The sequence below is a fragment of the Rhinopithecus roxellana genome, chromosome 8 (assembly GCF_007565055.1).
Source record: "Rhinopithecus roxellana isolate Shanxi Qingling chromosome 8, ASM756505v1, whole genome shotgun sequence".
Taxonomy (NCBI): Eukaryota; Metazoa; Chordata; class Mammalia; order Primates; family Cercopithecidae; genus Rhinopithecus; species Rhinopithecus roxellana.
In genome coordinates, this window is record NC_044556.1 from 11,226,323 (window position 1) to 11,238,436 (window position 12,114).

Below are 12,114 nucleotides of genomic sequence, written 5' to 3' on the forward strand. Positions count from 1 at the left end.
TTTTAGTAGAGAGGGGTTTTGCCATGTTGGCCAGGCTGGTCTTGAACTCATGACAGCAGGCGATCCACCCGCCTCAGCCTCCCAAAGTGCTGGGATTACAGGCGTGAGCCACCGCGCCTGGCCATTTTCTTCCCGCAAATAATGAACACAGGGTCTCTCCCCTGGGCACCTGTGGACATCGGGGCCAGATCCTTCTCTGGGCACCTGTGGACACTGGGGCCGGATCCTTCTCTGGGGCGCTGTGGACACCGGGTCCGGATCCTTCTCTGGGGCGCTGTGGACACCGGGTCCGGATCCTTCTCTGGGCACCTGTGGACACCGGGTCCGGATCCTTCTCTGGGCACCTGTGGACACTGGGTCCGGATCCTTCTCTGGGGCGCTGTGGACACCGGGTCCGGATCCTTCTCTGGGGCGCTGTGGACACCGCGTCCGGATCCTTCTCTGGGGCGCTGTGGACACCGGGTCCGGATCCTTCTCTGGGGCGCTGTGGACACCGGGTCCGGATCCTTCTCTGGGGCACCTGTGGACACCGGGTCCGGATCCTTCTCTGGGGCACCTGTGGACACCGGGTCCGGATCCTTCTCTGAGCACCTGTGGACACCGGGTCCGGATCCTTCTCTGGGGCACCTGTGGACATCGGGTCCGGATCCTTCTCTGGGCACCTGTGGACACTGGGTCCGGATCCTTCTCTGGGCACCTGTGGACACTGGGTCCGGATCCTTCTCTGGGCACCTGTGGACACTGGGTCCGGATCCTTCTCTGGGCACCTGTGGACACCGGGTCCGGATCCTTCTCTGGGGGGCTGTGGACACTGGGTCCGGATCCTTCTCTGGGGCGCTGTGGACACTGGGTCCGGATCCTTCTCTGGGGCACCTGTGGACACTGGGTCCGGATCCTTCTCTGGGGCGCTGTGGACACCGGGTCCGGATCCTTCTCTGGGGCGCTGTGGACACCGTGTCCGGATCCTTCTCTGGGGCGCTGTGGACACTGGGTCCGGATCCTTCTCTGGGCACCTGTGGACATCGGGGTCCGGATCCTTCTCTGGGGCGCTGTGGACATCGGGGTCCGGATCCTTCTCTGGGGCGCTGTGGACACCGGGTCGGGATCCTTCTCTGGGGCGCTGTGGACACCGGGTCCGGATCCTTCTCTGGGCACCTGTGGACACTGGGTCCGGATCCTTCTCTGGGGCGCTGTGGACACCGGGTCCGGATCCTTCTCTGGGGCGCTGTGGACACCGGGTCTGGATCCTTCTCTGGGGCACCTGTGGACACCGGGTCCGGATCCTTCTCTGGGGCGCTGTGGACACCGGGTCCGGATCCTTCTCTGGGGCGCTGTGGACACCGGGTCCGGATCCTTCTCTGGGCACCTGTGGACACTGGGTCCGGATCCTTCTCTGGGGCGCTGTGGACACCGGGTCCGGATCCTTCTCTGGGGCACTGTGGACACCGGGTCCGGATCCTTCTCTGGGTACCTGTGGACACCGGGTCCGGATCCTTCTCTGGGGCACTGTGGACACCGGGTCCGGATCCTTCTCTGGGGCGCTGTGGACACCGGGTCCGGATCCTTCTCTGGGGCGCTGTGGACACCGGGTCCGGATCCTTCTCTGGGCACCTGTGGACACTGGGTCCGGATCCTTCTCTGGGGCGCTGTGGACACCGGGTCCGGATCCTTCTCTGGGGCACTGTGGACACCGGGTCCGGATCCTTCTCTGGGTACCTGTGGACACCGGGTCCGGATCCTTCTCTGGGTACCTGTGGACACCGGGTCCGGATCCTTCTCTGGGGCGCTGTGGACACCGGGTCCGGATCCTTCTCTGGGGCGCTGTGGACACCGGGTCCGGATCCTTCTCTGGGGCGCTGTGGACACCGGGTCCGGATCCTTCTCTGGGGCGCTGTGGACACCGGGTCCGGATCCTTCTCTGGGCACCTGTGGACACCGGGTCCGGATCCTTCTCTGGGCACCTGTGGACACCGGGTCCGGATCCTTCTCTGGGGCGCTGTGGACACCGGGTCCGGATCCTTCTCTGGGGCGCTGTGGACACCGGGTCCGGATCCTTCTCTGGGGCGCTGTGGACACCGGGTCCGGATCCTTCTCTGGGGCGCTGTGGACACCGGGTCCGGATCCTTCTCTGGGGCGCTGTGGACACCGGGTCCGGATCCTTCTCTGGGGCGCTGTGGACACCGGGTCCGGATCCTTCTCTGGGCACCTGTGGACACTGGGTCCGGATCCTTCTCTGGGGCGCTGTGGACACCGGGTCCGGATCCTTCTCTGGGGCGCTGTGGACACCGGGTCCGGATCCTTCTCTGGGGCGCTGTGGACATCGGGTCCGGATCCTTCTCTGGGGCGCTGTGGACACCGGGTCCGGATCCTTCTCTGGGGCGCTGTGGACACTGGGTCCGGATCCTTCTCTGGGGCACCTGTGGACACTGGGTCCGGATCCTTCTCTGGGGCACCTGTGGACACCGGTTCCGGATCCTTCTCTGGGGTGGGCCCGTCCTGGGCACTGCAGGACGCTAAGCATCATCCTTGGCCTCCACCCACTCCATGTCCGGAGCCCCCTTTCGTCGTGACAGCCACAGGTGTCCCCAGACCTCGCCCAGGGTCCCCTTGGGACAGAATCACCCCTTGATTGAGAATCGTGGCCTTAAAGTGGGAACAAAACCCCCAGACAAAAGCTGGCAGGAGGATGTTCGCTGGGGCTTCAGGCACTGAGGGCGCTCGTCGGGCCCCGCCCTCCCCAGCTCCGCATCCTGTCCCCTGCTACCTGTCGGTTTCCAGCTCACCCACCCACGGGACACGGCTGTCACGGCCCGCTTTGCCGGGGCCACAGGGACCTCGTCGGGGAGGCGTCTCCTTGTGGGTGGCACGTGGGTGTGTGTTGCACTGAGGGCTGTGGCCATGTTGCCTACCTGGCCAGGGACCCCCGACTTGGGTGGGTGAGAGCCAGCCTCCCTGCCCCCACAAAGTTCAGGACCTTGAGTCCAAAGCCCCAGCCTCCTCCCTGGAGTCCGTTCTGACTCCCAGGCTCCCAAGGCAAAAGGAGGAAGTGCGGATCCAGCCTGGGCGTTGGGCAAACCAACGGCCTCTGCCATTGGGCTATAAGAGGAGCTTGACCGTGGGTGCACCCTGGACCCCACCATGGCTCCCAGCCACCGGCCCCCCAGCCCTGCCCTGGCGTCTGTGCTGCTGGCCTTGCTGCTGAGTGGTGAGTGAGCCACGTGCCCGTCTGTCCAGCCTCCAGGCCCCAGTGGATTCTCGGGAAATATCCACCACGAGGTCCATCCAAAGCCCTCCTGGCACAGCTAGGGAAACTGAGGCAGGGTCAGGGGAGACTCCACTCAATGCTCGGGACCAACGCTTGCAGGGGTGGGGAGGACAAGGGCAAAGGGGACCCCTGGCCATTTGACTCAGTTGCCCATCTGTACAATGGTCAAAAGCCAGTCCTTTCCTCCTGGGGAGCTGTTTTGAGAATTACCTATAACAGGCGAATTCCTGGACAGCACCCAGCCTTCAGCAAATGCTCAGTGAATACGCATGAATGAATGAATGAGTGAGTGAGTGAGTGCAAGGGTCAAGGAGTTAGTGATGCCGGAATCAGGGGAAGAAGAGAGCATGGACTCCCTCAAGTCCCTATCCTGAGGGCAATTTTCGTTTTTTCTTTTTTTCTTTCTTTCTTTTTTTTTTTTTTGAGACAGAGTCTCACTCTGTCTCCCAGGCTGGAGTGCAGTGGCGCGATCTCGGCTCACTGCAAGCTCCGCCTCCCGGGTTCACACTATTCTCCTGCCTCAGCCTCCCGAGTAGCTGGGACTACAGGCGCCGCCACCTCGCCCGGCTAGTTTTTGTATTTTTAGTAGAGACGGGGTTTCACCGTGTCAGCCAGGATGGTCTCGATCTCCTGACCTCGTGATCCGCCCGCCTCGGCCTCCCAAAGTGCTGGGATTACAGGCTTGAGCCACCGCGCCCGGCTGCCTGGTCTGCGTCTTACAAGCCTTCCTGACCCTCCGGACTGAAAACAGCCACCTGTTATTTCTGCGCCTTTGCAATAACCCCCGGCCTGGGCCTGAGTCCTCCCCACCAGCCGGCAGGCGCCGAGGGGGTTGCAGATGGGGAGACCCCCGGGCCTGCTCTGCCATCCCCGCTTCCCCTGCAGCCTGGGGGCTCCCTGACGCCTGGACTGTCCCCGCAGGGGCTGCCGGGGCTGCGGAGATCGTGGGCGGGCGCGAGGCGCAGCCACACTCCCGGCCCTACATGGCCTCGCTGCAGATGCGGAGGGACCTGGGCAGCCACTTCTGCGGGGGCACCTTGGTCCACCCCAGCTTCGTGCTGACGGCCGCGCACTGCCTGCAGGACATGTGAGTGTCCCCTCCGCAGCCCCGTCCGTCCGCCCCGGCCTCTTCCTCCGGCCGTGGCCGGGCCGCTCTCCCTCCGCCCGGGGAGCACCCGGCTAAGCCCCGGCTGCTGACCCCAGGCCCCTCGCGGGTGGGCAGTTGTGGGAGGGGCAGGGCCGGGGCAGCGCTGTGGGGTCCCCGGGGGCAGGGTCGCCGAGGAGTGACCGCTCCACCCCCGCAGCCCGCCCCGCCTGGTGAACGTGGTGCTCGGAGCCCACAACGTGCGCGCGCGGGAGCCCAGCCAGCAGCACTTCTCGGTGGCGCAGGTGTTTCAGAACAGCTACGACGCTGAGAACAAGCTCAACGACGTTCTCCTCATCCAGGTGCGCGGGCAGGGCCGCGAGGGAGGGCGCCGGGGCCCCCGTTCCTTCAGCGAGCATTCATTGAGCACCCACTGTATACTGGGCCACGACGGAGGCCGCTGAAGCCTGGGTCCGGAGGCACTGGGGGGCGAGACCGCTCTGTGGACACCAGGCCCCTCCTCCTCCCCGCCTCTGCCCTGGCTGTGCCTCTGCCCGGTATGCTGTTTCCCCAGAAACCCAGGTACCCTTGCCTCCTCTGGCACCTCCCCTGACCCCACTTGAAGGGGCAAGGACAGCCACAGCCCTCCCCGATTCACTGTTCTCCACGGAACCGCGTGCTCCTCTCAGTCACCGGCCCTCCTGGCCTCCTCTCCCCCGGAAAGACCATCTCCCCAGGGCAGAGGACGTTTGTCTGTGTTGTTCACTATGGGACTCATATGGCTTAGAGCGGGACTGGGCATACAGGTGGTGCTCAGTAAGTGCTTGGGGCTGGGCACTGTGGCTCATGCCTGTCATCACAGTACTTTGGGAGGCTGGGATGGGAGGATCACTTGAGGCCAGGTGTTTGAGAGCAGCCTGACCAACCTAGTCAGACCCTATCTCTATGGAAGACTTTTTTTTTTTTTTTTTTTTTTTGAGACAGAGCCTCACTGTCACCCAGGCTGGAGTGCAGTGGTGCGATCTCAGCTCACAGCAACCTCTGCCTCCCAGGTTCAAGCGATTCTCGTGCCTCAGTTTCCTGAGTAGCTGGGATTACAGGCATGCACCACCACGCTTGGCTAATTTTTGTATTTTTAGTAGAGACAGTGTTTTGCCATGTTGACCAGGCTGGTCTCGAACTCCTGACCTCAAGTGATCTGCCCTCCTCAGCCTCCCAAAGTGCTGGGATTGTAGGCGGGAGCTGCCACGCCCGGACTACAAAAGAAAAATTTAAAAATCAACCGTTCATGGTAGCATGCGCCCAGCTACTCATGAGCTGAGATGGGAGGATCACTTGAGCCCAGGAGGTTGAGGCTGCAGTGAGCTGTGATCACGCCACCACACTCTAGCCTGGGTGACAGAGCAAGACCTCATCTCACACACAAAAAAAAGTGCTTTGAAGATGAATGAATGGGCTGGATGTGGTGGCTCATGCCTGTAATCCCAGCACTTTGGGAAGCCAAGCCGGGCAGATCGCCTGAGGTTGAGTTTGAGACCAGCCTGATCAACAAGGGAAACCCCATCTCTCCTAAAAATACAAAAATTAGCTGGGTGTGGTGGCACATGCCTGTAATCCCAGCTACTTGGGAGGCTGAGGCAGGAGAACTGCTTGAACCCAGGAGTCAGGGATTGCTGTGAGCCGAGATGGTGCCATTGCACTGTAGCCTGGGCAACGAGAGTGAAACTCCATCTCAAAAGAAAAAAAAAAAAGAAAAGAAAATAAAGAAAATGAATGAACACAATAGTGACACATGGGACAAAGGGGGTCATGGGGCCCAGGCGGAGGGAGCGGCGTGCTGTGCGTGGCATTTTGAGGTGGTGGGTGTGGTGGGAGGGTGGCCTGGGTGGCCACCGTGGCGTGGGAGCAGCGTCTCACTGCCACCTGCCTTCTGCCCCAGCTGAACCGTCCGGCCAACCTCAGTGCCTCCGTTGCCACAGTCCAGCTGCCACAGCAGGACCAGCCAGTGCCCCACGGCACCCAGTGCTTGGCCATGGGTTGGGGCCGCGTGGGCACCCTCGACCCCCCAGCCCAGGTCCTGCAGGAGCTCAATGTCACCGTGGTCACCTTCCTGTGCCGGCCACACAACGTGTGCACTTTCGTCCCTCGCCGTAGTGCCGGCATCTGCTTTGTAAGTAACATTGTCCCGTGGCGATCCGGGCTGCCCTGAGGGAAGGAGGGCAGTGGTCAGGGTTCCACGCCACCTCCTAGCTATGTGGCTTCATGCTGTGCCTGTCTCCGGACCTGGAAGGCAGGCACACCCAACACCCAACGGGCAGGCTCGGCGGGCTGGGGGCGCTCACATTGCACCTGGCTGCCTGGGTGGGTCTGGGGGTCCCTTGCCCCCCACTCCCCCCTAGGACCACAGGAAGGTGTGGGAGACCCATCTGCCCTCACCTGGAGGCCCCTTCCAGAATCCAGGAGCCCAGGTATCCAGCGGGAGGCCCATAAATGCCCGGTTCCTACAAATGACCTCAGCCCCTCCCTGCTCACACTTTATTTTTGTTTTTTTTGAGACAGAGTGTTGCTCTGTTGTCCAGGCTGGAGTGCAGTGGCGAGATCTTGGTTCACCGCAACCTCCGTCTCCCACGTTCAAGGTTTTCTCCTGCCTCAGCCTCCTGAGTAGCTGGGTGCATAGATGCCTGCCACCGTGCCTGGCTAATTTTTTTTGGTATTTTTACTAGAGATGCGGTTTCTCCGTGTTGACCAGGCTGGTCTTGAACTCCAGGCCTCAAGTGATCCACCCACCTCGGCCTCCCAAAGTGCTGGGATTACAGGCGTGAGCCTCCGTGCCTGGCTGGTGCTCACACATTTTAAAGAAAATTCCAGGCCAGCAGCGGTGGCTCACACCTGTAATCCCAGCACTTTGGGAGGCCGAAGTGGAAGGATCTCTTGAGTCCAGGAGTTCAAGACCAGCCTGGGCAACATAGCAGGATGGCATCTCTACAGATAATTTAAATATTAGCCGGGTGTGGCGGTGTAAGCCTTTAGGCCCAGCTACTCAGGAGGCTAAGGCAGGAGGATCGCTTGAGCCAGGGAGTTCGAGGCTGTAGTGAGCTATGATTGTGCCACCGTGCTCCAGCCTGGGCGACAGAGCGGGACCCTGTCTTGAGAGAAAGAAAGAAAGTTACGCGGGAGGCTGAGGCAGGAGAATCGCTTGAACCCGGGAGGCAGAGTTTGCAGTGAGCCAAGATCACGCCACGGCACTCCAGCCTGGACGACAGAGCTAGACTCTGTCTTAAACAAAACAAAACAAAACACAACAAAACAGGAGAAAGGAAGGAAGGAAGGGAGGGAGGGAGGGAGGGAGGGAAAGTTCCAGATTGGAAGCATTTTATTCTGAAACAGCTTGTGGTCACCCCAGCCCCCTTCCTGGCTGCCTGGGGCCAGCCTAGGTGACTGACCATTCCCCGTTCCCCAGGGAGACTCAGGTGGCCCCCTGATCTGTGACGGCGTCATCCAGGGAGTAGACTCCTTTGTGATCCGGGAATGTGCCACCCGCCAGTTCCCCGACTTCTTCGCACGGGTAGCCCTCTACGTGGACTGGATCCGTTCCATACTGCGCCGCGTGGGGGCCGAGGGCCGCCCCTGAGCCACCCCCGCAGCACTGGCCGGGACCCGAGCCGGGCTCCAAACCCTCGAGGGGGATCTTTGGACAGAAGCAGCTCTTCTCCGAACACTGCCTCCCCCACCCGGGGCCAGGACGGCCCCACCCGTCCCCCCACACTCCCTCCCACGGGGCTCCGGGAGACAGGCCGGCCCTGCAGCTCTCCCCACCTTGACCTCAATAAACGTTGAAATTCCCCCCGGCTCCTGTCTGTCCTTCCCACATAGGGAGGGGAGGGAGAACTGCCCAGAGGTCCCCAGGGTTCAAGTCCCTGAGTCCCAAACTCAGGATGGGGGGAATCGGAGCGGGGATGGGGGCCCAGGTCGCGGGGGGTCTCTCTCCTGGATGCTCGTGGCTGTGGGTTCTAATCCGGCCCCATCAGAGTGGCCCTGGGAGGGTTGTTATTCATCTCTGTGCCCCGGTTTCCTCATCTGGGAAATGGAGTCACCCCAGACATTTCCTAGAACTGGTGAGAAGCCCATGTGTGCCCTCAGGTGTCCTTGCCGGCTCAGGGCTCCTTGAGGAGGGGGATGGGGATGGGGAAACACCCTGGGGGGCTTCCTGGAGGAGGTGGCAGTGCCAGAGCTGCATACCAAGGTGTGAACAGAAACACCCTAAGGGCCACCAGGCAGGGGGCATGGTCTGGGCAGAGGCCTGAGGGCGAGAGGCCAGGGAATGGGGAGGAGGGCAGGCAGGGGAGGGGTGTGGGTACAGGGGAGGGGTGATGGGGTTGGAGCGCTATTTCTCCTAGGAGGTGTAGGCAGGGGAGGAGTCCCCTGGTGGAAGCATGAGGAATGAACTGCGGGAGTGGCCAGAGGGACGGTCCGAGGCAGGGAAGAGGTGGTACTCACAGTCCAGCTCAGACAGACAAGTGGACACGAGAAGGAGGCATTAACCATGGAGAGGGGACGACCTGCTCCAGGACATACATAGAGAAGAAACGAAACTCCTTGCCATCCTTCTTTTTTTTTCCTTTTTTTTTTTTTTAAGACAGAGTCTTGCTCTGTCGCACAGGTTGGAGTGCAGTGGCCTGATCTCGGCTCATTGCAACCTCCACCTCCCGGGTTCAAGTGATTCTCCTGCCTCGGCCTCTGGAGTAGCTGGGATTACAGGCATGCACCACCAGGCCTGGCTAATTTTTATATTTTTAGTAGAGACAGGGTTTCACCATGTTGGCCAGGCTGGTCTCGAACTCCCGACCTAAGGTGATCCACCCACCTCGGCCTCCCAAAGTGCTGGGATTACAGGTGTGAGCCACTGCAGCCGGCCTACTTAATTATTTTTGAGACAGGGTCTCACTCTGTCGCCCAGGCTGGAGTGCAGTGGTGCAATCTTGGTTCATTGCAGCCTCAACCTCCTGGGCTCGAGTGATCCTCCCACCTTAGCCTCCCAAGTAGCTGGGACCACAGGTGCCACCACACCCAGCTATTTTCTTATTTTTTGTAGAGATGGGGTCTGGCTGTGTTGCCCAAGTGGGTGCTCAGTGACTTTTTACATATGAACACCTCCAGGTCATTGTAATCTTAGCACGCTCCTGGTCTCCCAGAAGACCCCACGTCCCCCTTGGAGTCTATACCCCACTGTGACCATAACCACCCTACCTTCCCTGCCACAGTTAATGGTTAACAAGCTCTCAAAGACAACACTTTCTTTTTTCTTTTTTTGAGACGGAATTTCGCTCTTGTCGCCCAGGCTGGAGTGTGATGGTGCAATCTCGGCTCACTGCAACCTCCGACTCCCGGGTTCAAGTGATTCTCCTGCCTCAGTCTCCCGAGTAGCTGGGATCACAGGCATGTGCCACCAGGCCTGGCTAATTTTGTATTTTTAGTAGAGACGGGGTTTCTCCATGTTGGTCAGGCTGGTCTTGATCTCCCGACCTCAGGTGATCCACCTGCCTCAGCCTCCCAGACTGCTGGGATTACAGGTGTGAGCCACTGCGCCCGGCCAGACAACACTTTGTTAGCTAAGAACTTTACGAACGTTAATTTATTTCACTCTCGTGACAGGTTTATGTGATGGATCCTATGATTATAATTTTACGGAGGAGGAAACTGAGTCGCGGAGTTTATTTCAGGGGCCTGAAGCTACACAGTGGCCAAACGGCCACACCAGAACCAGGATATGAACCCAGCGTTGGCACACTTAACAATGACTGCACGTGGCCGGGCGCGGTGGCTCAAGCCTGTAATCCCAGCACTTTGGGAGGCCGAGACGGGCGGATCACGAGGTCAGGAGATCGAGACCATCCTGGCTAACATGGTGAAACCCCGTCTCTACTAAAAAATACAAAAAAACTAGCCGGGCGAGGTGGCGGGCGCCTGTAGTCCCAGCTACTCGGGAGGCTGAGGCAGGAGAATGGCATAAACCCGGGAGGCGGAGCTTGCAGTGAGCTGAGATCCGGCCACTGCACTCCAGCCTGGGTGATAGAGCGAGACTCCGTCTCAAAAAAAAAACCGAAAAAACAAAACAAAACAATGACTGCACGTGTGAATGTAGTATACAGCTGGTGCTCAATAAATGCAGCTGACGCCACGTCTGATCTCCCTGCTGGAGGCCAAACCCTCCCGCAAAGATATGGCTGCCCCCACCCCTAATGTCCCCCCACCCCTGACTTGAAACAGGGCTGTGTATACAGCAGGTGCTTACTAAGTGCACCATGGTGATGTTAAGGCAGCAAGGTGGGAACCCTGCCGAAAGGGGAGGGGAGAAGGCGGGGTAGTGTGTGTCTGATTAAGCTGAGGACAGGGCAGAATGGATTGAGTGCCTGCTGTGTGCCAGGCTCTGGGAGGGCAGGGACATTGTCCCTCTAACCTGAGAGCCATGGGAGTCCACTTGCCTGTGGTCACATCAGGACTCCAGCCCGGCCCAGGCTCTGTGTGTCCCCGGGTGCCCTCGCCCCGCCTGTTCCTGGAGACAGGCCCGTTGGTTCCCTTCCCCTCCCCTTGTCCCGGAGCCAGGAGGACGTTGGTTCTTGCAACAGCCTTGGCCCGGCCGTTGCAGCTGGAACATCGTGGGGGAGATGGGAAGAGGAACGGGGCCCGGAGCCCGGGGCTGGGTGCTGGGAATCCCATCCCCGTGGCTGGGGCTCCAGCTCCCCTGCCAGTTCCTCCAGGCAGAAGCCCTTAGGCTTGGGTGGACATCCTCATTCCAGTCTCCCGGCCTGGGCAGGAATTCTCTCTCCAGCACCCCTGCCAGATGCCTGCGGGTCCCCTGCCTCAGGCGGGGAGGGCTTTGGGGAAGCTCATCAAGGCAGGAGGGCGGGAGAGACTGTCAGAGCCTCAGCTGCTGTCCAGGGACTGACTGTGAGCCTGGGTGAGAGTGAGTTCCCCGTTGTAGGTGACCGCCAAGGACAGGATGGAAGGCCCGGCCCTGAGAGTGAGCCCTGAGGTTCAGGCAGCAAGGCTGGAGTGAGCCAGCTCCAGATCTCCATCCAGCTGCGGGTCCCAGAGACCTGGGTTAAACTCGCAGCTCCTGGGGGAGGCCCTTGACGTGCCTCAGTTTCCTCATCCCAAACAGGAACCCTGGGAAGGATCAGGGAAGTGCCTGTTGCACCGTGAGGCAGGCGACAGAGCTGCGTGTGGCCGGTATCACAGGGCCCTGGGTAAACTGAGGCAGGCGACAGAGCTGCGTGTGGCCGGTATCACAGGGCCCTGGGTAAACTGAGGCAGGCGAGGCCACCCCCATTAAGCCTCTCAGGTCTAGGTTTGGCAGGTTTGGCAAAAACACAGCAATGCTCAGTAAAACCTGGGCATTTTGGGTAATTATATTCTGGGCCTCGTTTGGGACAGACTTAAATTAAAAAAAAAGAGACCAGCCCGGCCAACACGGAGAAATCCCGTCTCTACTAAAAACACAAAAATTAGCCGGGTGTGGTGGTGGATGCCTGTAATCTCACCTATTCAGGAGGCTGAGGCAGGAGAATCACTTGAACCTGGGAGGCAGAGGTTGCAGTGAGCCGAGATTGTGCCACCGTACTCCAGCCTCGGCGACAGAGCAAGACTCTGTCTCCAAAAAATAAAAATAAAAAAACCCACCTCGATTACTTGACATTCAAATGTGATTGTGCATCCTGAATTTTGTCTGGCAGCCCCACCGGAGCCAACCCCAGCCTCTTGCCCC

At 60.2% G+C, this 12,114-nt stretch overlaps 1 protein-coding gene across 1 annotated transcript; it reads left to right on the forward strand.

The window, feature by feature from the left end:
* The first annotated feature begins 3,094 nt into the window (after positions 1-3,094).
* Positions 3,095-8,192, forward strand: PRTN3 (proteinase 3). The gene is made up of 5 exons (XM_010374928.2): positions 3,095-3,205; positions 4,187-4,352; positions 4,570-4,711; positions 6,289-6,519; positions 7,810-8,192. The coding sequence occupies exons 1-5, from the start codon at positions 3,139-3,141 to the stop codon at positions 7,978-7,980; spliced, it is 777 nt and encodes a 258-aa protein (XP_010373230.1). The 5' UTR covers positions 3,095-3,138; the 3' UTR covers positions 7,981-8,192.
* Positions 8,193-12,114: the final 3,922 nt, after the last annotated feature.

Excerpts from the sequence above, each read along its gene's own strand:
- PRTN3 (XM_010374928.2), top strand. The coding sequence starts at position 3,139 with ATGGCTCCCAGCCACCGGCCCCCCAGCCCTGCCCTGGCGTCTGTGCTG. Across the intron at positions 3,206-4,186 it reads GCTGGCCTTGCTGCTGAGTG|GGGCTGCCGGGGCTGCGGAG; the intron begins GTGAGTGAGCCA and ends CTGTCCCCGCAG. Across the intron at positions 4,353-4,569 it reads GCGCACTGCCTGCAGGACAT|CCCGCCCCGCCTGGTGAACG; the intron begins GTGAGTGTCCCC and ends CCACCCCCGCAG.